At 47.0% G+C, this 25195-nt stretch overlaps 1 protein-coding gene across 2 annotated transcripts in view; it reads right to left on the bottom strand.

Moving 5' to 3' along the window:
• Nucleotides 1–25195, bottom strand: part of LOC135388727 (steroid receptor seven-up, isoforms B/C-like) — a 78787-nt gene extending 53592 nt beyond the window's left edge. The window contains exons 1-2 of one of the 2 annotated variants that reach the window (XM_064618473.1): nucleotides 24567–25195; nucleotides 17006–17548 (exon numbers count right to left, since the gene is read on the bottom strand). In XM_064618473.1, coding sequence (XP_064474543.1) covers nucleotides 17006–17548; nucleotides 24567–25005 — 982 coding nt within the window. In that variant the 5' untranslated portion in view covers nucleotides 25006–25195. The remainder of the gene's footprint in view (nucleotides 1–17005; nucleotides 17549–24566) is intronic. The other variant, XM_064618474.1, reaches the window with a different exon arrangement.

Here is a 25195-nt window from a genome sequence, read left to right on the forward strand (position 1 = left end):
CACCGTGATATTTGGTGAATTCACTTTGAGCAAGGCGGGCTGTCGTCACGACTTGTGACCACTGCGAGATAGAGAAGAAGAAAAATGGACACATTGGCCGATCCCGTGCAGCCAGTTGTTCGATGTTATGTAAGGACGCCAATTACCCTCTCGAGATATTGCGAGTCTTGAGTTTCAAAAGACGGCCGCAGCACCTACGTCTTTCGAAGATCGCAGCGCGGGGCTCAAAGTGCGGGATGTCTTTCCTGACCTGCATTGCATTGCCAAGGGAGACAGGGTTGCCTTTGCTTAATTCTTCGATTTTGTATCCGCACGGGAGCCACATTCAATCACCCCCGAAATACCGAACGCCCACTTTTACAATATCACCGAAGGTATAGGAAGAACTTCGCTCCCTCTCCACGCCGGGAGTTTGGAGTGGCCCTTGACCCGGTCTCCAACAGCCTGCACGTGCTGGGGACTGGGTGACGAAAGCAGCCTGATTTCTTGGGATTAGTGGGCAATAAAAATGGACGTTGGGTATGGCAGGCCCGCAGTTAAGCTCGTATATTGCTCGATGTGACCCACCCCGCCCCCTGCAAGATTTGAAAGAGTTAGTGGCCAAGTTGAAGGGCCTCGTAAAATATTTTATAGTCACCTATGCGGCTTTTGGAAAAAGGGGTGGGGGGAGAAAAAGGTAAAATTTTCCGGTCTTCTGAGTGCGTCATGTATTTTGGGCATCTTTCGTTACAGGCTTCGAGGCTTGCCTAGGCCGGTTTCGTGTTCAAGCTGCAAAAAACGCGAGCAAAACCAGGTGCATCGAGTATTCCTTCCCCTTCCGCACCATCTTTTTATGTGCCGTTCCGTGCACTCTTTTACGTACTGCCCGGTTGTATTCTTTTGGTTTGGCTTGAAAAAGAAGAAAAATAGTGAAAGGTTCCCGGTCATGTGCGCCAACCACTGCGCAACACTGGCACTATATTGACTCAACTCTACAACTCAAGCCTAACCAAACGCTGCATTGGGTCGGCTTCTCCAGCACGCCTAGGGTGACGGGTATCGCTAGCAGATTTCTAAAAGGACCTAAGAGAGTTCCATGAGAGACCTGTGAAACACAAGCTTGCCGACAGGCGGCTCGCCGATCACAGAGTACTTTCCTGGTACGTCGAGACTGCATGGGAGGTACCCGGATTCGAATCCCGTTGCCGTCTGTATACTATCTGCGGCTTTTCCTGGTTTTTCCTTAGACACTTTCAGACACATGTCGGCACAGTTCTCTTGGAAGTCGGCCCAGGACGCACATTCCCCTAGAGCGTTAGTCGTGACGTTGCCCACCTCTGTGAGGCCGACAACGGCGACCTCTTTCAGAAGCATCTTCACCACCTTGATGTCAAGAGGTCCGTTAACGCATCTGTTCAATGCACTCCGTGTAACACTTGCTGTGTATCGCTCACAGCTGAGCAGTATGTCGATATGTGCTCGGTGTCCTATGGCACTCTACATACGGCCTTGTCTTGTAGGGTCTTGTGAGGAGGCTTATCACGATACCGTTTGGGAACGCGTGACTGAGTGAAACATCCCGTACATAGTTTGTGTGTGCTGTTCCGAACGGCCTTTTCGAGCAGAGTCAACCACCCAAGCAGCACCACATATTGGCAATACTGGCTCAATAGTATTTGTATAATCTTGGATCAATATTGGTAATACTGGCTCAATATTTGTCCAATCTCGGTCCAATATTGGGCCGACACTGCCAATATCGTTCAATTATTGGGCCAATGTTGTGCTGCTTGGGCAGTTAACGCAGGCCAGGCGATATACACACATCTAAAAACGCATGTAGCCTCGAGCGTTGAGCGAGATTTAGCTGTGACTTGATGCTGAAGGAGGTGCCTAACTTCGGGGGACCAGAATTCTGCAGCCCCATTCTAATACGATCGTCCCAACGCTTCGAGTAATTTTCCTCGAACATAAACTCCTTCATAAATGGCTCTGTTGTACACGATTCGAGAACGAGACAGGTATGTAAATGGAGTGCGCTCGCGAGGCGAACTGTTTTATAATCGAAACCCAATGTGGAAGCAACTCGTTGTTGAGCCGGATATCGTTTCGCGCGCAACACGGTCCCTCAGGAAGAAGGGGAACCGTAATTAAGAATCGATACGTGCACTGTGGCGAAGGGGTGAACATGCGGGAAGAAATAATTACCCATTTGTTTTCTATCTTTTGATTTCCCCTCGACATGCACGAGGGAAGTTTGTCTACTTTTAATGAGTCACACAGGTCGTGCACATATTTCTGGGCCGACATCGTTTTTCCAGTTGGCTCCTTTGTGCGCACGGTACCTTTTCGCGTCTTGAGGCACTAGCATATTCGGGGCTCTTGGAGTACGCGGCGGTGTAAGGTACCAGGGCGCGCAACACTCAGTGATATTAGGAAGTAGTCGACCTCTTTCTTTTTAAATTCCAGTTGAAAGTAAATTATCAAAAATAGTTGGATTGTTGACTAAGGTGAATGATTCAAATTACAGCAGATGCCAATACGTGGAACGCCAGTATAGCTCTTGGACATGCAACAGCGTAGACAGGCGTATAGACATGCTCTTGGACATGCCCAAGATAGACCCATACATGTCCCCTGCGATACTTTCATTGCTTTCCTGGTCCACAGAGACGCTATTTGATCGCTTCCTTAATGCTCCCTAGTCGGTGTCTACCAACAAGGTCGGGACAGCGGCTTTCCCAAACTGCTCTGTGCGATACATTGCAGGGAACGTTGTGTGGGAACGTACTTGATTCTTCGTGTGGGAGTCACTCTGAAGCCAATCCCACCTATACAGTCGGAGTTTGTAGCAATGGACGACATTTTAATGTCGTCAATGCAGTCTGGCCGTGGGCTTAGACGCCACACAACGGGCGTTCCGCGCTCTTGTCAAAACGTGAGCAGGACTTTCAGACAGACAGCAAGCATTGGAGTCGAGCGGATCTCAGTGGAACCTAGTTCATCTTAGCGGATTCGATAACTAAATAGTCTCTCACCAGCTGTTTCACTGTGATGTGATGTGATAAAGAAAACAATGGGGATGAGAGTTTCGACGAAGTCGAACTGGCAACCCCAGTACGCTTACGCGCAGAAAGTAGAAACAGATGATGAGATGATGAGAAAAGAAAGAGATGATGAACAGAGATGATGATGAACTTCAACATGTAGCTCAAAAGTTTCGACCAAGTGAGTGTAAAATATCGCAATCGCTGGGGACACACACAGCACACGTTCAGCGAGTCATAGAATGTACATAAGCCCGGTTGTATGTAGAAAATCTTCAAGTCAATCATCAATTTTCTTAATTTTGTCTCTTTCCCATCATTTCTCATTTTATCTCTATACACTGAGCTCCAGAACGCTTAGCGGACAGCTTTAGGTGCTATATAGGTGCACGGCTCTGCTTTGGTGGAACCGCCATCCCCCTATCTTTCTTCGATTTATGCCCGGGAAATATCGTGTACTGTTCTTCGTTCGGAGAACTGGCAGTCCATTTGCATAAGCAAGTAGCGCACAGTGAGTAAAGAGGCCTCAGTTACGCAATTCCTTCAAGCGTCGCCGTGCAACCTCTTGAATGAGCGAGCACGTTTCTGCATGCTATAGTGTCTACTGTCTCCGAAGTCCACCACTTGACTCGTCATGCAGAAGGGCAGCCGCCCAGCGGGGCAGCGAACTTGTGGAGAGTCATTCAGGATCGGATGAGACCTCTGCATGCTGCCGAAACGTCGTAGCTGCTGCCAGATCACCGTGTGCTGTTTGAAGGAACCGGTTTGGACTTGGCGATTTACTGGCGGGTCAAGGACATTGACGTGGGCCCCGTCCTCTCGGTGGCGGGGTTGCCAGAGGTCTTGCCGCTTGACCCCGGCCTCGGGGTCGCCGCCGCCGCCTTTTTCAAGCGATGAGGACGTTGTTTGTAAACGTGGTAGCGGGTTTATCTGACTTACCACCTCGGTTGAAGCTACTCGATGGGGGGAAAATATAGGTGGCGACATTTTGCCGACCGTTGACTTTTCGAGCTGGTCCGGAGCTCACAGTTGGACATGAGACGAAGCGCGCGATTATTTGATTCATGGATTGATGGATCGAGAAAAAGAAGACTTCCGAGAGTTTTGCGGAAGAGAAACAACCTCTCCTCCTAACCTCCGACCAAAGGAACAGCGTCATCGCCACTGCGCGTGCCCAGAACCCAAACCGCGCTTTCGGGTGTGGGTGTCGTCTGCAAACGGTCGAAAACATTGACAACAAAAACAAGAGAGAACTCATGTTCTGAGGCTGGAACAACACAGAAAGGACAAACACATACAAAGCCTCAAATTGCCTAAGAAATGAACGATGACGCACCTTCAGATGACGCACCCTTGGAAGTCGCTGAGAAGGCGTGTTAGCTTAGCTCAATTGGTAGAGCCCTGGACCGGTCATCAAGAAGATGTGGGTTCGAGTCCTACAGCTGGCTAACCTTTTCAGTACTTTCATCTTTCATCGAACAAAAACAGTTTCGTGTTACGATACCAATTGTTTTCACTGCTAATGACTGCAATATGTTTACAAACAGCTTTTTTAAATTTTATTTCTTGGTGTCTTATTCTTTTCTACGCCTTGGTTGTTGGCTGTAGCGGCGCTGCAATCGTAGAACGGAACCGCACCGCTCTGCGGTATGTAAACCCTGTTCTGTAAGCCGTGCGCCGGAAGCGGTCGCTGAGTGCTTCGTAACGCTTGCGTTTTGACTATTCGCACGCACTCTATTCTTATACTATCTATTATCGTTCTGCGTGCCAGTTCCGCTGCGAAACAAGAAATCACGTGATACCAAAGTACCAGAAAATAAAAAAGGAAAGTTGTCCATGAGCTCGAACAGTACATAGACAGCCTTTCGTTGGCTTGCTGCCGGGTTACTAGTTATTCGTTTGTTGCGTTTTGTCGCGTTATTAGCTGTTGCAAAAATGACACCGTGAAAAGAACCCTAACAGCCCTTATCTACAACGATGGATAGGACCTTGAATCCGGTGAGATAATCATAGGTGCGTCGTGTAATTACCGAACATTTGTAGCCATCCTTTTTATCCTTTACATTCGAGAAACATAAGATAATGTTAGTAGACCGTCGATGACGTTATCGTAGCTGCAGCGGAACCAGCGGCCCTGTGCTTGGCTCAGAATCTTGGCTTATCCTAATCAGAATATCAGATCCGTTGATTGAGTGCGGTAGATAGGGTTATCGTTGGAAGCCACGTTATCAACAGTCTACTAACATTCTAATTTTAGACGATCGGAAACTCTCTATGGAAACGGTATCATAAAGGAAGCTGTCAAATCAAATATCAGCAACGTGATGTCAGCCAAGAGCCCAAGCCCACAAGAATCATGCCATTGCCACTGTTTGGAATCGTTATCGTGAACACCTTCTGATATACGAAAACTCGCTGTTATCTCAAAATACGTAACAGAAACGTAAACAGCCATCACTTTGATTAGATTGTATATAGGGAGATTGGTGCTCCACAAGTGCGGAGCTGGGTTCTCCTGCTCAATTGCAACATTGAATGTTTGCTAGTAGCTTATCGATTGATTTATTTACTAATAAAATTTTATTTTCTGTTGTGCCTGACTGACATTCTCTTCTTCCTGCCCTCCTTCGAATAAACATATAGCCCCCCCCCCCCCGTTTTAATTTCGAAATATAGTACAGTTCAGTATCGTAACACGTTTGTTTATTGTAGAAGGCACTTACTGAACTGGTCACAAAAAATGCAACATGCAGACGTGGCAGTTGAACTTGAAGGTGAACAACGCTCTCTGCGCACCACACAAACGCAGCCCCCCCCCCCTGTCCCCCACTCCGTCCTGCCATCCTCTCTCCACCTGTCCACATCTGTACGCCGCTCATAGCCACAGTTGCTTCGCGGCGCTAAGACGGAATGATATACAAACGCACAACCAACTGTACAGACACGTATACACACCGCCACCTATGTATTTGCGGGACGACAGCGAAGAAAGAGTGCATATAGCGGAAGAAAACAAAAGAATTCGTAATTATGAGGCTCCACGAGACAACGACAGAAGCAGCAGCAGCGATTTGCGCTGATTACTGGGCTATTTCTTTGTATTCGGGGCCAACAATGGGGCACGCACGCTGCGTAATTGCGGACGCTTTTTGAAATGAGCCGTTTTTGGAAAGTTTCCGACGGTGCGCATTACTCGCACCACGCATGCACATTGACTTTTACGTGAGTGATTGGGGTGGGTAATTTAGTCACGATGAATCTCGCAGAGACAATAGGTGAGCGCCGTGTCTTTTGTGTGTCTTTTTTTTTTCTTTTTTTTTTCGCGTGTTATGTGTGTGTGTGCGTGCGTGCTTGTCGCGAAATTGTCTTCGAGGGCGACAGTAGGGAGTTATAGAATACCGTATGTTGGAAACGCACACGCAAAATGTAAACGCTATATCGGACGCAAAGGACCTGTCCGCAGGGTGCTTAGGGTGCGTCCACACACGCCGACTTTCTGAACCAACTATGACCAACTTTTGTTGGTTGGTCCGAGTCCGCCGACACCACCAAACCACGACCAACTCGAGTTGCTCCGAATCGGTGGCCGACAGGAAAGGTGGTGGTGGTGGTGGTGTTCTAGCCAATCAATGTGAGGGGCATTGCCACGTGACCCCTGAGGGCGTGAAGAAGCGATTTCGTTCATACCGTACGACCTGGCATGGGTTCAAATGCTACAGTGGTACCTCATATTTTTTTGTTTATTTTTTTACTAACGCCACATAAACATATCGATATCGATTTTTTTGGAGATACTGGTGATCTTCTAGCGAAATAAAATGCCTTATGTTTGAATAATGAACAGTTCAAAAAAAAAAAAAAAAAAACACCAGCAGCTGGATTTGAACCCATTCACTCCGATTGCCGTAAGGTTGCTCGCGGGACGTTGTTGTGATGTGATGTGATGTAGAGTTACAAAGGTAGTATGTGTAAACGCGGAGACGGCACCATCTTGAAGTTGGACATAAGACGTTGGTTGAAGTTGGTGCAGAAAGTTGGCCCGTGTGAACGCAGCCTAATAGAACAGCCCTTCTGTGACGTAAGGCTGCTGACTTGCGTCCGTCACTTGCAGCGCCGTTACGACTAGAAATGAAGTCTTAAAAAAAGAAACAATAGACAATAAAAACACACAGAGGAATCACTTTGTTTTTCTACGCATGCTTTGTTGCTCACAATAAACAAAATACGCTATCGCGAGACAACTCATTGTTTTCTTGTAAATTACTTTGCGACGTTTAGCGGACGATAGAATGCTCACGCAGTTTCTCGTCGGCCGCGAGAGCAACGCAGAGCCGCAAAACCAGCTTTGCATGGTCCCGCAATTTCCAATAAATAGCGAGCTCGCGAGAACGCAAAGGCTGAGTTTACGTTCTGGGCATGCGCAGTTGCGATAACGCTATTTCTCGCGCACGCAAAGCTCCCGAGTCCGCTGTTCTAAAACTCCCTATTGTTTATGTACGGGTGGACCGGGTGGAGAGTAAATTGGTGCGCAAAACATAGAGAGGGCCTCGCGCAGTGTGCAGAAGCACCATGACTATCCCTTACTTACGCAAAGGCGACAGCGTACGACGTACTAAAACTCACTGATGAGTGACGAGATTCGGTACGTAAGGCGCGTGTATCGGCTTCGTTTTATATGAGTGTCATTTTTCTATCTTTTTAACAGAGCACGAGTGCGGAACATCATGTATATATGTGATAAGCTAGAAATCGCATAATCTTATCTATAGAAAAAGAGAAAAGCTATGAACACTGTAAACGGCAGAAAATACGCATATAGTTCTCCTAAAAGTTTGGTTGAACGGTTACAAAAGGGGTCAGTGTGTACATGCCAAAGAGAGAGAAAGAGAGGAGGTAGAGAGTGAAAAATTGAAAATGTAGTTGTTTATTGTTTTGTTTATTGTTTGTTTATCTGAGTGTCCCACCCCCGTTCCGTCCCCCGTCCAGTACCATACCCCGTGCCACACCCCCGTCCAGTAGTTTACTAGCTGGCGACTCTAGCTTGTAAGTCTAAAAACAAGAACAAAGCAGAAAAATATGAAAAGAACAGCAACTGAGATTTCTGCAGCTTTTATGACAGGTATAGATCTGCAGACAAGAGAGTTGTGTCCCGATATTTGGCGTGAGGAGAACGCACTTGACTTTGCAGTTGACACATCCACAACCTATCAAACGCAGTTGGGTCAACTACGTAGACATACCCATTTTTTTCTTTATCACATCACCATCACCATCAACAATGTAGATGTATGTGTGGATGCGCGCGTATGGAAACATCAACTGTCTATTAGATCACGTTTAAGATTAAACTAGACAGCGGTCTACCCACGTGCATCAAGCGAGTTATAAAAACACCTCCCTCATATTTTAAGGCAAGATGGTTTGACCTTCGCCATCATTGTTTCTCATCACCATACTATATATCTGGCTTCTTCCCAAAGCAGGTTGGAAAGAAACCGAGGCTGATCCTCCTTTCCCCGTCACAATCGCCAGCACAAGCTTCGACTGCGAGTGGGAATGCGACGACCACCAACGCTGCTCGGGTAACGGTGAGACAGATTCTCCGAAATGTCGCTCTGGATGGCACTGCTGTTCAACGAGTTCTGACTGTCGCGAACGTGTTCGCGATTTGAATCGTTTTCTCGGCAGTAAGGAAGCCTGCACTGAAAGCATTTAATTTTTGGCGTTTGAAGGCAGTAGTAGAGGGGGACGGTTTCGTGACACGTTGTCCGCCATGTATGTTGATATACAGAGATTGGAGAGTCGTGTCTGGTAATGACAATTCGTGGCTTTGCGCCGAGAGACAACTATGAGAATACGCGACGACGAAGCGGTCGGTCTGTGGGTTGATTGATCGATTGATTGAGAAATAAAAATGTGGATGAGATAAAAAAAACAAAAATACAGAACCCGTGGATAGAAAAGAAAGTAGAAAAACCTACCACGAGATGGACCAAGAGGCATAAAAAAGATGAAAAAAAAAAGAACCAGCAGAGCCCACCTGATGACTGAGTCCAGTAAATGAAACAAGTGTCTAAATGAACGTGGACTAAATACACTGTCAATAACCCTCATCACACTAAACGTGGAGACTTCAAAGGGTGTCAAGAAGGTTACATGATTTCAAAAATTGCATAGCTACGTGTATGGCCGGTACTTGGTTAATTTTTGAACAGCTGAGGGTTCTTTAGCATGCCGAAATACCAGCGCACGGGCCCCGTAACATCCCTGGCAGGGGACGCCACGTCTAAGCAGCTTGTACCATGCTGCTGGATTAGGTCTCAACCCGCAATCATCTTAGGATGAGAACGGTGAATCATCTCTGCACTCCCTTCCTTTGTTGAACAACAATGTTGAACGCTTTTCCTATTTTTATGTTTCTAATCGATCCGCCAGCCAATCAGCGGCAACAAGATAGCGAAAGTTATGGTCAGGGACACGTCTGTCCTTATCAGTACACTCATGACTTTCCTCTTCCTAGGGAGATTTTCGGGCGCAGTTTACGAAGGCAAGTACGCATTTCTTACCGACTCTGATTTCCTGAAAAAATCAGGATTTCTGTATTCATTAGCTTAGAGGTAGCTCTTACAAACTTCCTCAAACCTCGGAAGGTCAGCTTGTGCCGTTTAACAACGTAACATACATTCCAGACACCCCGCGACACGGTTCAGTCCCATCCTTGCGTTGTGTATGCAACCAGCAAGGGTGACGTGCCTTTTCCAACGAATTTTCTTTTCTTTTTCTTTCGTCTTTTTACACTTTTGATATCATCACAACAACCGGCGTACAAGTGTGCACATTCACCGGCCACGAACATCACCCCTTCCTCCAACACACACACACACACACGCACACAAATATTCCAGATTGATACGTGAGTCCCTTCCTGAATCTCGCTTCGAAAAGATATGGAGAGGAGGGTTTCCTGTGGAAGAGCGGATCGGGTTGCGGCGGACTTGTTGTTTCCAGGGGGGCCGAAGTCCGACGAAGCAAGGAACGTGCAAGACGAGAACCGTGAAGAGAATGTTCTCTTATCGGTTGCTGGCGCTTCCCTCCTCGTTTGCCTGCATGGCACTAAACGTCACTTTCGGTTGCATGCCACAGCTGTTGGGAGGAGGTCGAGCAACTGTGCTTATTGCGTGACAGTTTGCGCGGCTGCTTCCTTTTCCACGTTTGTACTGTGAAAATGAGCATGACGAATCCTGTGTAAACGACAATTTTTTTTTCCTGTCTGCAGTCGAAACACAAATATAGGCTCATTCGTCTTACTTGCACCCAATTTCCTATCCAGTCGCTCCCTAAACTGTTGTCTTCCAACAACTCAGTGCATTATTCTTTGTTTACTGGTGTAGTTTTCCAGTCTTCAAGTATTGGAGCTGGCACACCCGACTCCGTCCGGCATAACATTTTCATATTTTTCATTTTTGGGTTGCAGTAGGATGGCGGTATGTGGCAGAAACCATAATGGGTATGGAACCACCGTCTCCATTTAATTCTTATTCAATCCAATCCAATCCATAATGAGAGTGGTGGAGCAAGCGAAGAAAGTTTCGCCAGTATTTACACACAGCAGACCGATTTTCAACTGGCTACACTCTCAACAGACTCTAAACAAAAAGTAAAACAACTGGTCTTCGACATACCTTTTCTTCATGCACACAAGCTACACTGCAGATAGTAAGTTCTTTGTTGTGTCTCGCGTTGTATCTGTATCTAATAAGTCTAATTTAATTAATTAGTCAGTTAATTAGCTCGTATACTAAGTGTGAATTGCTGATGGTCGTGGTAGTAGAGATGCAGGTGTAGACCAGCCACTCCAGAATGGTTTTGTCGAAGCTAATGACGAGTGAGACGTTCCTCCACAAGTTTACTTGGTCATAATAAATATCCTGAAGAGATGTTATAAAGGCGTTTCCTCGTCTATTGGCCTTAAGTAAAGATGTAAGAGAGCCTTGTACAGTCTGTCGACTGAGGGGAGGCCAACTCTCGACCACTTCCGCGACATGAAATGGTCTTCTATCGGTTCTGTCCTGTGCGCCATCCGGCGCTTACGAAAGCGATCGCGTTCTACCATCGTCACCATCGTCAAGTGTTAAATGCCTTCAGTTGTTGCTGTTGCATTTTATAGTTTTGCCTTTCAAAACTATTAGCCACGCGTTGCACACTCTTAGAAAAAAGGGGTGGAGCAGTTACACCTTTTAGGAGGTAATAGTTGTCGCATATGTTGTGCCTAAAAGGTTGCAAAACTCTACCTGCTACCTACGAATGATAGGGTGAGCGAGGGGGGCGTACGCCTTTTTGTAGCAATTTGGATATATGATAATTGCTTTTACCACCCTTTTACACCCTTTGTCAGACGCTATGTTGACCTACACTCTAAAAACAGAACTTCACCGCATAGCACGCTGTCCGCCAACCATTGCCACGGATGATATGGTTGTCGCTTCTGATTCGAAGAGAGAGGTGGGCCTACGCCTTTTTGTGGCAATTTGGATATATGAAAATTGTCACAAAAAGGCGTACGCTCCCCTCTCGCTTCGAATTAGAAGCGATAACCATATCATTCGTAGCAATGGTTGGCGCACAGCGTGCTATGCGGTGAAGTTCTGTTTTTAGAGTGTAGATGGTAGCTATAGAAGTTACCACCTTTTCACACCCTTTTTTCTTAGAGTGCAGAAAGTTCTCGCGCACACAAACAATTATTGAGGAACACATCTAACATGCGATTCAGCGCGCTAGCTTACTGTAAACTTCGCCGTATAAACCATACCGTTAGCGCGTGCGTTCGAAATTCCGGTCGGAATGCCGAGAGGCTCGCACCTACGAGTCTATTTCCTACGGTGAGCGTTTCACGATTTGGTTAACTTCGTTTTGAAGAAACCCTGAGGGAAGAGCCGGGCGCAAGTTAAGGGACTCGCTTCACACGCTCGTTACAGGCGGCACCAAGAAACGAGTGCTCTGCAGAGGAGTTTTATAAGTGAGTAATAACGCTGGCTATGGTCGAGTAACACGGACTCCCCACGGGTTTGCCCTTTGTTGCCAACTCTTTTACGACCCCCCGCTCCAACAGCTGCCTTGGTTCTTTCGGCCGTGCTCAACGTTATACCGTAGAATACTGTTAGGTACTGGGGTATGAAGGGGGATGGAAAGGATCATATCATCATCCAATGTATGTGTGTGTGGAAAGGATATATATGTGCGGCGAGTGTGATTAGGATAACGCTCACCCGTCGATGTTTGTCGTGATGTAATGTGATGTGATGTGATAAAAGAAAAAAAAATGATGGGGAGTTGTTGTTATCGGTAGCTGGTTCAGTGGTGTCGTTGAGCTTCATTTTTTATGACATTTACGGCGTAGCTTTCGTGGCAGCACATATTTGATTTGACTTGATATTACAAAGAAAAAAGGAAAACAAAACATGGGGATGTTCGAGAAAAGGACCAGGGTTGGCCGTTCCAATACTCGTGATCTGGAGAAAAATAAACGTGAAGAGCAGATAGCACTGAGAAACCTCGAGAAAATTCGGACTGGTCAAATCACAACAAAGTGTCAACAAATGACGGGATGATGAGATCGCGAGATAATGATGATGATGGTGGTGGTGGTGATGGTGTGAAGATATGGAGCTGTAGTGTCCAGATAACTTGGAACCGGCTACCCCAGAGGCATTAACAGCACGTGGCTAAAGAGAGCTCAGACTTTTTGTGTTTTCGATCACTTTCAATGTGTATGCTCCCAGATGCGAAAAAAATTAAAAAAAATAAAGAAAGAAAGGGCAGCTCTGATCTTTGACCCTAAGAATCTGATCTTTGGACTTGCAAGAAGTCCAACAATTCAACAGCAGCCTTCAACAATTCAACAACAAAGCCTATAAATGCAGTCCCACTCCACTCTTTTTTTTTCAGTTCCTGTGGTTCAGTCTCTAGACTTCGTGATGTTCATCGCCAATTTTGCTAAACCTCCGAATTACACTGGAAATACTTTACGCAGCACCGTCCCCGCTCCATCATTTTTGTTCTCCCTAACAACGTTCCTTTCACTTAAAGCATGAGCTAACTAGCTGTTTCCCCCGCACGATGAAGCACCGAGAAAAGCAACCGGTAAAACAAACAGGCATCACACGCCCAGCTCGTTCCAGCATGCACTTGAACAGGGCAACAGCACATCCATATGTTGTTCAATGGTGTTTCTGCAACAAGCGGGCTTCGGCAGAAAATAGCGGGCCGCCTAAATTTAAAGCGGAAGAAAGGCAAAGTGTATGTGCAGCTAATCGATTCGGAGGTCGCTCAAAGCCACCAAGCTCGTTAGCGAGAATGCATTGGGAACAGCTGTGGCCATTTGCATGGCCCGGACCATGGACCGAGAAAGAACCTTTTAACGAGTTGCCAAATTTTAATTACATAAGCCTGCCTCTATGCTGCACGCTGTATTGCGCGTAATGACCCTAAATGAAGTCACGGTGCCCACTTTGTTATGCGGGCCTGTATGAATATAAATTTCCTGCAGCGGTTGCGCTTTACTTGTTTGCGTCGAGTGTGGTGATCGGAGGAACCTTACGAGGGATCGTTGATCTGTGCAAGAAAAGGTCGAGGGAGGGGCGATTGTGATCAAAGGCAGAATGAATAAAAATCATGGAAGCGTTTACAAAGTTCGCGAAGAAGGCTAGCTTAATTACCGGATGCTTTTCTTAAATCTTTATCAACAAATCGAAATGCTGTTGTAGACGATACATGAGTTTATAAGATTGTAAAAATAAAAATAAAATAATTAATACATGTAGTAGGGATGTCAAGATTGTATCAAATTATGTGCCCTATTGAGGTCACAGTTTCGGCAACCCCTCCATTTCCATCATTTCGTGCGCCGTGTCCGCTTGCTTTCAAAGGGAACGCCATTGTTACTCAAAGTGAAAACAGCGCGTGGTTGCTCTATAATCCTTCTAGACACACCCATCCCACCTCTCCTCTTGCTGTCCCTTGCACGTCCTTCGCCGTTGTATTCAACTAAATGTCACTCATCTCCATTAGAACTCAGCACTAAAACAAAAGCGGTACTCTTCACATCAGCTGCACTAAGACACGCGTTCACAAAATGATGCATATCCTGTCCCATCGTCTTGACTATATACGACTGGTCCTTATATGTTTTGCACGTGCATGTTGTTGACGTTTCACGTTGGCGAGTAAAGTCGGTGACTCGGAAAGGGCACACCGAGGAGGCCCCTTCTGCCCCCACGCGGGAACATCGTTAGTCCAGTCCCTGGTTCGCCAACAGAGCGAAACCGACTTTTCTCACGGACATGGGAATGAACTCTGGAGGGATGCTCACCCAGCAACAACGACCATCAGGTATAGCACACTATGCATTCCGATGGGCAGGGCCCTGAAGTAAACATGAAATAGCTGCCAAGCTTGTGTCTCGTTCTTGAATCACCGTTCGAACAGTGAACACTTGGATTTCAAAGTGTTGCACGTGCGGTGCAGGTGTTACAGTACTATAGCCGTGTTCTTTTGCTAAGATCACGGTGAAAATGATCTAGTTGGTGCCGTCTCTCCTTGTCCTCGCACAAACACTTGACAAGAATCTCCCAGTAATGACAATGTTGAAGTTCGATATACTGGGACTCATATTGTGAGACTTATCTTTTTGCGCGCTGACATTATCTGGACATGCAGGCTTCAGGTCATACCAAGGAATTGCATGTAGTATTTTTTATGCTAACCAGTGTGCCGCCTGATGAGCCACAAACTAGGTGGTAAAATTCGTTACGGTACAGTACTTCATTAGTAAAGTACAGACTAATGCCGTTACTTCGTTAAAGTAACGGCATTACTAATGCATTACTAACCTCGAAAAAGTAATGAGTAATGGTAATGCATTACAAAATAAAAGTAATTTCCCCACCTCTCGTCCTACACGTATATATGTTGTTATTTTGTTCGATATATGTTGTTGTGTTCGATATGAAAGGACTCGCAGTTCTTCTCCAAAAGAAGGGAAACCCAACGTTTTCGTTAGCCGCAGCAGTGAAGAGTACGGATGTGACACAGGAGGAAATGAAGAAATTAGTCTCGGTAATATCAGCGTTATATCCTTGCTCTCTCGAACGTTAGGGTGTCTACTCTCAACTCATAGATTAGATTAGACGCGAGAAACGTGAAGAAAGCTCAGAGACGAAACACGAGAGGCAAAACGCAATGAACGCAAATAAAGAAAAAGAAGGAGCAGCGAATATAGCGGAACAAGAGCTGCACGGTTGTCCGAAGAATTGCTTCACAGCAACACTAAAGCTCTTTGTTGAAGCATATAGTGTGTAAAAGAGGGTTAAAAAGTTGTCACTTTTGTTTCGCTGGTCCTTTAATATTCCACGCCGTTGCCCCTTGTTTTTGTTTGTTCGTTTTTGTTCCAAGATTGTTCATTTCATGCGTTCATGTCATTTCATTCCAAAATTGTCGTGAAGGAAGCAACATACGAGGCAGTGCACAACATCGGATAGAGAGAGGGATTATAGCCAACCGAGATATTCGCTGTATTTGCATGCAGAGATCCGCTTTGCTTTACGACTGCGGATTTCCCCAAAACAAACAATTGTAAAAACTGGACATTCAAGGCACAACCACCACAAGTAACGCCATGTTCAATGAGTCGGCAATTTCGCGACGCTTCTATCTCGTTCCTGAAGATGATTTCCAGTCGTCTTTCGTAAGGCCTCCATAATACGTAATTACACCAGCGAAGTCCGGCGCGCAACCGGCTGCGCTTATACCCATCGGAAGACGCATGGTAGGCGAAGACGACTTGAAGGCCGTCCTCTCACGGAGGCGACCTGATTTCGAACGAGCTCAAGTTGGAGCGGCTCGAATTGTCCAAGTAGGGGAAGAAGACACGGCAGATCAATCTGTTCCGTTTGCTCGAAGCGTTCTCACGCGACGGCACCACTTGTTTGCACGACCGAAGGTGGACGCTTGACGAATTGGCGTCCCTGTCGTCCCATTGGATATCTGGTAAATTAAGTAGGTGTCGCGCAAAATTAAAAGAAAAAAATAATAAACGAGAAGCCAACGTGCTCAGAAAAGGATTTCGAAAAATACGATCAATTCGCTGTCTCCCTCGTGGCTATTTTTGTTCGTGCATATTATGACTCAGCGAGCAGCTAAAAACCACTCTTAAAAATGAACTTCACCGCATAGCATACTCCTTGTCAATCATCATCTCGAATGATATCGTTATCTGCCCTGATCTGTTGAAAACGGGAGGCGTACGCCTTTTTTGTGGCACTTATGCTGTTCATAATTGTCACAAAGAAAGCGTACGCCTCCCGTTTTTAACAAATCAGGGCAAATAACGATATCATTATAGAGGATGGCTGGCTAGGAGCCAACCGTCATCTCAACTAACCATGCTATGCGGTGAAGTTCATTTTTAAGAGTGCACCTTTGCCTGACAAAACCACGCATGTTCTGCAGGGCACCATGGGCGTCAAACTCCACAATTGGGTAACGCTAGAATATAAGCCACATGGCAAGCGTACTTATGGAAAGCAACATATGGCATAAACGGGCGACTGAGATGCTTGATGTGTCTATGTGTACGTCGTTGTTTCTTTAGAATACGTTTCTCAGTGCACCATCCGTACGCTGAGATGAGAAGAAAGAGAGTTCGTATACTACCCATATACACCCGAACGACATTTGTTACCGTGCACAATGGTTTCCTAGGAAACCATTGTGCACATATTATTTCGTGCAGCTGCACGAAATAATATGTGCTTAGACAGGGAGGAACTCACGAACTAAATTTCTCTTCGTCATTACACCTTGTATCAGCAAGTTATAAAGTACGACCGTATGAAAGATCAACCCTCGTGAATAGCACGTCCCTTTCTCTTTTATGGCTGCCTAGATGAGCCTTAACGTGAAGCAAAGTGAAGAGTACTCACCAGTGGTGAAGAGCACAATCGCCTTGAGGCAGCTGTACTCCGCAGCGTCCACATGGAGCGCCTTGAGCTTCTCCACCTGCTCCTGGAAGATTCGGATGTGGTCCATGAATGCGACGACCCTGTCGGCCGCCATGGGAGACGCATGAAGACCCGCCGCAGCCAACAACGGTGCCACGTGCAAGGGCATGGAGCACTGCGACGCGTTGAGCACGAACAGTTCGCTCCACACCAGCCGCAACAGGGCCACCTGGTCCGTCACTTGCAAGTCCGGGAAGAACGGGATATTTCTCGCCCACTCCACGGCGCTGAACAGCAACCTGGCCGCTAGCTCACAAATGTTGTCAATGCCCATGATGTTGTTGGGTTGCATACATTGTGCGTAGCGGCTCGGGGGGTACGGCTCGGCCCGCAGGAGCAGCGAGATGAAGCTGGACAGGTAGGAGTGACCGTTGAGCGCTGCCGCTGCAGCATCGCCGTTCGTCAGAGACATCTGGCCAGGGAGGCCTCCGTGCTGAGACGGCGGTACCCGGCCTCGTTGCACCGCTGCGGGAGGACAGAGCGAGCACGGGGTTAACGAAGGCATCGGGAGCAGCAACAGGCGTTCCATGAGCAGGGCGCTGGGCAAGGTTGGGGCCAGGGGAAATAAGGGCTCGGGTTTGTTCAAGGGGAAGATGCAGGAGGGGTGAAAGGAAGATGCATTAGGCTTAGGCGTTGGGGGAGGGGAGATGGGTTTGGGTGGGGCGTCAGTCGCTTCTTCGGCGTTTACAGGCATAGTGGATGGGTGACCAAGTACGGCTCTGACACGGTTTCGTCTCGGTTGACACAAGAGGGTTCGCTTCTGCTTCTTATGTAGTTTTGGAGGGCGTTTTAGGTGAAGGCAGTTCTCTCAGTTCTACGAGGACACTGCCTCACGCACCAAGAAAGAAAGACGCTCTGCCTTATCGGATTGTGAAAAGTTCAAGTGACCACTGTTACGCGAGTGTGACGCAAATATATGTCATTGCAGCTGAGCACGACAGTGTCTAGAGTAGAATACACATTCCTGGGAAAGTTGTCAAGGCTTGAATGCGGAGTCGTCACTTTGACAAAGTCACCTTGTTGAAGAGCGAAAAGAAAGTGTCCGTAGAAATAGTCGCCACAGCGTCTCGAAAGGCACAGTTTGGAAACATGGAAGTACCATACCCTGCAAGAATCGAATACGTATCCGGGGACAGGTTCAGCGCATGACACGCTAGCAACATCTGTCACCACAATCCTGACAGGTCACATCCAGCGATCAACAAGTGTGCGCAAGTAGCCTCTCGGCAAGGGCTAAACGTGACGACGCGCCGTGTCTCATCAGCAACGTCAAACGCGGCACGTGGAAGTCTCAGTGACGGCGAGGACGACGCCGATCACACGTTAGCCGTCATGGAACGCTCTCCACTCCGTCAATCTCTCTTCTGGATGAGCCGCTGACACATCGGAAGAGGGGGGAGGCAACCAAAGAAGCTCCCGAGGAGGGGGTTACAACTCTGAGCATCGGGAGCGCACTGAGTCTTCGTGACGCCGGGGTTCGGGAGAGGGGTCGCCGATCGACCGGAGGCCGGCCGAGCCGCTCCTCCCTCGCACCGCCCTACTGAACGGTGCCTTTCCCTTCGCCTCGCTGTCCCATCAGTGCGACTTCGGACACTAGTATCGACCCCAATCGGGGGTCGTGCAGTCCTTCTGTCCTTTCGACTGGTATAATTTATTCTGACTGGAATTGCGCTGCTAGCGATTTCGGCATGGTACTTCGCAATGTGCAGCGATTGCGTCGATTATTTTTAGGCGGCATCCGCGATCAATCAATCACAGAGTGATCATCTTTGTTGCCGACGCGAACTAGCATGGAAACATCCGCGCTTTTTTCACAGGAGCCGCCGATTGTTGACGAAATTGAGCTAATTCGATAGATATCTAAAAAAAGAACTGACCCAATGGTTTCTACGGTAAGCAAGCCAGACTCCTACTTTCTGGTATGTAAGACAGTTCCTCAACAAAAAACCTCTCCTCCTGTTACCTAAGCGCAGCAGATTTGTAACGATTTTGATACTTGTACATATTGTCCTCTGGAAATTACCTGGCTTTCATTCGTCGTCGCACACTACAAAACTACAGAGAACAAGCGTAATGAATGGCTTACTGAACGTAAACGTAACTCAGCAGTTGTCGCCCATAAATCTACAAAATATCAGTCAGAAAACGACGCATGAGATGCATGTCTCCTTCGTATCCAGCAATTCTTGACTCTTTACCATTAGAAGACGTCCAGTTTCCCTAACTCCAGCAAGAGACCTATCGACCTAAACTCGCAAATTGTCTGCAGTTCGTTAAGCAGATAACACAACTGTCGTCTGCTTTCTCTTTGCTCTCTGAGTCTAGCTTTCCCGTTTTACAGTGCATCAACTGCTGTAAACCTTACTTCTCGGCGCCCTACGCCACATCTTCCTCGTTAAAGAATCACTATACATGCAATGTGTTCTAACATTTTCCGGTTCCTGGCTGTCGGGACTTCTTTCTTTTTTTCGATGTGATTCGATCGTGATGTGATGTGATAAAGAAAAAATAAAATGGGGATGTGAGTTACGACGAAGTCGAACTGGCTACCCCAGTACGCTAACACACAGAAAGTACACGAATCGCCTGCTATTCCACATACTTCGCTTTCAGCGAGACGGCGCTGCTTTTGCAGGTTGGCTGTATAGAATCTCCCTTCATGGTTTGCACACGCACCGAACGCAACGGGCAAGTGGTATAGGCGCACGGTAATATATAATCTCGAGATAATTAGCCGCTGATTATTGTGCGTAGGGAAATATATGATGGCTACCCGGCAGGAAGATCCGTATTGTCGTGACGTTGGAACGGGCAAATCCGTGCACGCGCTCGCATTCTGCGGGTATCGTCGGAACGGTTAGAACAAGTTCTGTCTGTGTTGCTAACATTGCTAACGGCGTATTATCCTGCTACTTGCACTACATGAATTACGCGCGGACCGTGGGTGCAGGGATTGGGGAGATGTTCAAAAAAAGAAAAAGAAAGAAAAATCATGCGGAGGGGTTAGTCAGAACAGGTGACCCTCTGGAATCGTCTTTTTTTTTTTTTAGAAATAACAATAGGTATCTCTGCATATCGATGGAGGCACATACGATGCTTAGCTTTTAGCCCATTACTGGTGCATATGTTATGTATCTGTTATAACGACATGGACAAAAAAAAAACATGGGGTGTATCGTCAAGGTCGAAATCGTAGGGCCTCTGTGCTGAGCATATACAATCAACCCTGATATGAGAAATAAAGTGAGTTTTTTTTCTTTTGTCTTTTATTTCCATTTCCAAGTGATACTTCCAGGATATTCAGTGGTTTAGAAACTTTCAGGTGATAGTAAACGGCTGTGATGGGTTATCGGGTATTGATGGTGCAAGCTCCGCCCGGACGTCTCCCGCAAATGAAGCTGGTCATGGATGGTGATAGTATAACAAAGCTCGAACTATCGAGGAGTTCCTCAATTCCTAATTTTCGAAAAGGTAGTCAGCCCGACAAACTTCACGAAGCGGTATAGGTAAAACATTAAGGTTTGCAGAACGTCTTCTGCAGAAATTATGTTCAGAGACTGTAGCACTCTTCTGGCATCGATTGCGCCCTGCGTCGTGTGATGTATTTCAGTCCCTTTCTGACCGATATCTCTGTGATCGAGAGTATAGTAGATCGTAAGACATTCCGTGAGGAAACCCATTGACGGTGAGCTCACGTGGTCTGCATGTATATACACATCCGACCGGGCCTAATCTGCTCTGGCCTCTGCCGGGGTTATCTCTGTCTTTTTCCGTAATCGGGGTCAGACGGCTTCCCTTGCTCGCGTCTGTTTGCCCTCCTAGATAGCGGCAACCGTGTTGGAACGACGGTGGGGGGTCACTCACTTCGGTTCCTGCCTTCATTGACGGGCTCCGCTGCTTCTTCGCAGGTACCCTTCTGGTACCTTTCGAGCTTTCTGACAAATATTACTTCATATCGTTGTTGCGTAGCTTTTCGCCCTTAACAACAAATAAATCCTGACTATGACCCGGGGTGATTCGTCCTTAAGTCGGGCTGCTGAAGTAAACTCAGTGTTTGTTGGGTAGGTTATACGCTAGTCAGACGGCAAACTTAAGTCCGTTAGCAGAAAGGCCGTTACTTCGCCTGTAACCCAACCATCATTTCGAATGACATCGTTCTCTGCATGCCCTGATTTACTGAAAATGGGAGGCGTACACCCTTTTTTGTTACAATTATGCAGTTCATAACTGCCACAAAAAAGGCGTACGCCTCCTGTTTTCAACAAATTAGGTTCAGAGAACGATGTCATTCGAAATGATGGTTGGGCTACAGGCCAAGTGACGGCCTTTCTGCTAACGGAGTTAGGTTTGCCGTTTCGCTTGCTTCATTCTAACTTTGATTTCTTTCTTGTCACAAAACAATTTCATCAACTTTGGCCATTCACGGAAACCAATTTGGATCGACATCGGACAAAAATGTCGAGCTTGCGATACAACGCATCACAAGAGTATTCTTCTCGTGCAATCAAATCAAATCAAAATAACTCCGGGGCTTGAGAAAGTAATGTCTCCCCTAACACTTAAAACACGTTGTACTACACTTCTATATTCCCACCGTCCTTCCACATCACGTTTCTACACCATGTCCTTAAACTGTCACGTTGACATATTACAGAACGAACGCAAGTTGTGCAAAGAAGAGCGAAGGCCCCTATTCAGAAGTTCACCGGCTCGATAAATGTGATCCTGACAACGAAACAAGAAGGCCTATCACAATACGTGTCATATAGTTTGCAGCTGCAATGTATTCTATACTGCGCGTGACCGACAACAAATATGCAAGTTGTTTCCAGGTATTTTAATGGCTGTAGACGTCACGGGTGATTCCGGGGTACAGCCACTGCTGTCGCTAATGTATTGGGATTGCGTGCCGTTTAAGAATGTTCTGACAATTTAATCAACAATGAGCCAACACGTTTCTCGCTCCTTGAGAGAGCATCGGATCACTGGAGGTGCGACAACGAAGAACACGTGGTCTCACGTTGTGCTTTCATTATGTCACTGCCTGTTCTTAAATGTTCCTTATCGCTGGAAAAGTAATTATGCGATATCTCGCAACAATTTTGCACCTACATCTTCACACTGTACGAAATTCCATCTGCCATTCTATACTGGGACATGTCGAGGAAAAAAATATATCCGGCATATTTTCGAAAAGGTGGTGGTGGTGGTGGCAGGTAAAATAACAAGGGGAGGCTGAATTCGCGCAAGCGAATTCTGCTACCCCCCAAAAAAGAAAGACGGTACACCCCAAAGCAGAAGAAAAGAAAGGAAACGGTACGATTGCACGAAAATGGTACTTTACATGCGTTCAGTCATTTCCTGGTGAAACACCGTCGGTCAATATTACGACTGCAAATTGGCAAAATTATTAAGGCTAGCTCTCAAATAATCAGATTATTTGAATATGAGCAGAACTAAAGGGACAACAGTCCGATGTCCGGGTGCGCCTAGTCTGAGACGCTGACCCTATAAGGAGTTTCTTTTGGGAACTAGATTCTTTTTCTTTTTTTGATGCCAACAGCGGCATGTTGCGTGACATTATCCATAATGCGTGTATTCATGTATCCCTCGACGGGGCCCACCAATAGTAATGCCGGTTTAATTATATGAGAAACTTATGTAATGGCTCTTCAAACGAAAGGCAGAAGACTCCACACAACAGAACCCTAACTCTTCTCAACGTACCCCTTTCCAGGTAATACCCGTTGACGGGAGAGTCAATCACACGTGCTAATACATTGCGTTATGTTAAATTTTCCTCACGCACATTGGCTGCAGCGTAACATAACTTGTACATTGCCGACCATCATACAGACTATATACCAGCACCCATTTTTCCCAACCTGCCTCGGTATTTGACCACAATTTCAGTGGTGAATCACCCCAGGCCATAGTCATGATTTATTTGTTGTTGACCATAATCTCGCCCACCTCATCATCATCCAATGTATGTGTGTGACGATAATTTCTTGTAGTATCAGCGACATTCTGCTCCAGTTTATAGAATTTTTCACGCAGCATTTTCGCTCGTAATCCGCCACTTTACTTTAGAAGGTACCCAGACAGAGCAGATAATGGTTTATTGGGAATTAAGTTGCCGTGAGCTCATCGAACCACCGTGATGCGCTGTCACCCTGCTAATTTATAACGTCCGCTCCGAGAGGCCAGGTTCGCATTTATAGTAATTTCAAAGGAATCAATACAACGAATTCTACGAGGAACAACTTAGAAGAAGACCCTGAACTTTTGCGAACATGAGATTTCACAAAGTAGTCGACATACAATTGCAACACATGCCGATATATTTGCGAAAACAAAAAGAATAAATATCTACGTCCGAGAGATATGCTACTGCAATCCAGAAAGACTGAAACAGACAAACGGAAGCGCCTTCAAATATGGACCACGTCAAGCTTAATATATGGTCACGCTGCGGCTGTCACGCCGATTCCCATGGCTCTAATCTAACCTCAGCCACCCATGAGGACCTTACGCCATTTGAATTTTTCGCCAACGCATGGCCGCTGTTGTAGAACGGTTCCCAAAGATCACATCCGCCATGGCTTGTGGTCGTTTCGGGTTTTGGTCTGTGTATTTTTGTTTCGGTGCGCTATCAACTCTCCGAATGTCAAGGTCGGTCTGCCGGTGGCTTTCTTTATTCGCGCGAAGGAGCTTAAATACATCGGAAGCTGGATTTGTTAATTCGGATTAGGCTGCGACGGCAAGATCGTGATCCGAGCGAGTGGTCCGTGGAAACGAGCGATACCCATATGCACGTCAACTTTCAATCCCACTCCTTCGTGTATGGAGATGACGCTAAAACTCTTGAAACCCTACCTATAACTCAATATTTCTATATGGAAAAACAAGCCATAGCATGGAATCCTGGCATGTTGCCGAATGAAGAAAAGTTTTGTCCCGTTTGTGACGAATGAAAAGAGTGGCTGACCATCAGTGTCAAGTTCACTCACTATCATTGTCGATGTGTTGCCATATGAGTGGACCGCAGCTATTGTGGAACGTTATATACGCGGGACCTGTCGACAGGACACTGCTAACGTATCCTTCAGATTAACCTGGTGCGAAAAAGGAAGAAAAACACGGAGATGTCGACTACTATAATTTCACGAAGGAATTGCGTTGTCACTTGCGTAATGCAAGGGGATCCAGCTGTTCGTCTTCTCAATTTCTTATCATCGTACCAAACTTATTGCTAATAATGACTCAGTAAGAAAAAAAAATAAATGAAAACACTACATCCGCTAACGCACGCACTTCAACGTCCTGTACGTACAATACGCATTGACGTACGCGGCGGCGACATTGCGCGCCGTGACAAGCCTGAGCGCGGGAAGTCCTCTAGACATGGACGGTGAAGAAGCACCCCTCCTACCTTTGCGAACCGGCGACGAAACCGTGTTATAACAATCAAAGCACGTACTTTGGGAGAAGCAATCCTGGCCACCTTCGAACAGCGCATCCTGAACAAGAGCACAACACGACACAGGACGTTGGGGAGTAGCACTGCACCTACCCTCTCTTCGCATGCCCATCTTGAGGCATTTTTTAAGCCGGCAATACTGGCACTGGTTGCGATGATGCTGGTCGATGGGGCAGTTCCGATTGCCACGACACGTATATGTCAGATTGCGTCGGACGCTCCGCTTGAAGAAAGACTTGCACCCTTCGCAAGTGAACTGTCCGTAATGCTTGCCCGAACTTTTGTCACCACACACGACACATTCGATGTTCGCATGCTGGGTCTTGTCCGAAGAAGACGTGGATGACTGCGGTGTCCCGGGTGGGTGACCCGGGGGCAGGCCGATGACGAGGTCGGCAGGGTCGACGGGGTCCCGCCACGGAGTCATGGCGAGAGCCATTCTCGTCGGGGAGCGTCGTGTCGGCCCTTCGCTCGGTCAGCAACAGCGGAGGCGCCCTGACATCGCGCCTCCGAGTGGCACGGTCGTGCCCCGGTCGCCGCCACGGGCACGGGCGGGACCCCGACGAAGGCTGATTGGCTACCGCCGCGCATGCGCTGTACCACGCCCCCTCGGCCTGCCCCCGACAAAG

The sequence above is a fragment of the Ornithodoros turicata genome, chromosome 3, assembly GCF_037126465.1.
Source record: "Ornithodoros turicata isolate Travis chromosome 3, ASM3712646v1, whole genome shotgun sequence".
Classification (NCBI taxonomy): domain Eukaryota; kingdom Metazoa; phylum Arthropoda; class Arachnida; order Ixodida; family Argasidae; genus Ornithodoros; species Ornithodoros turicata.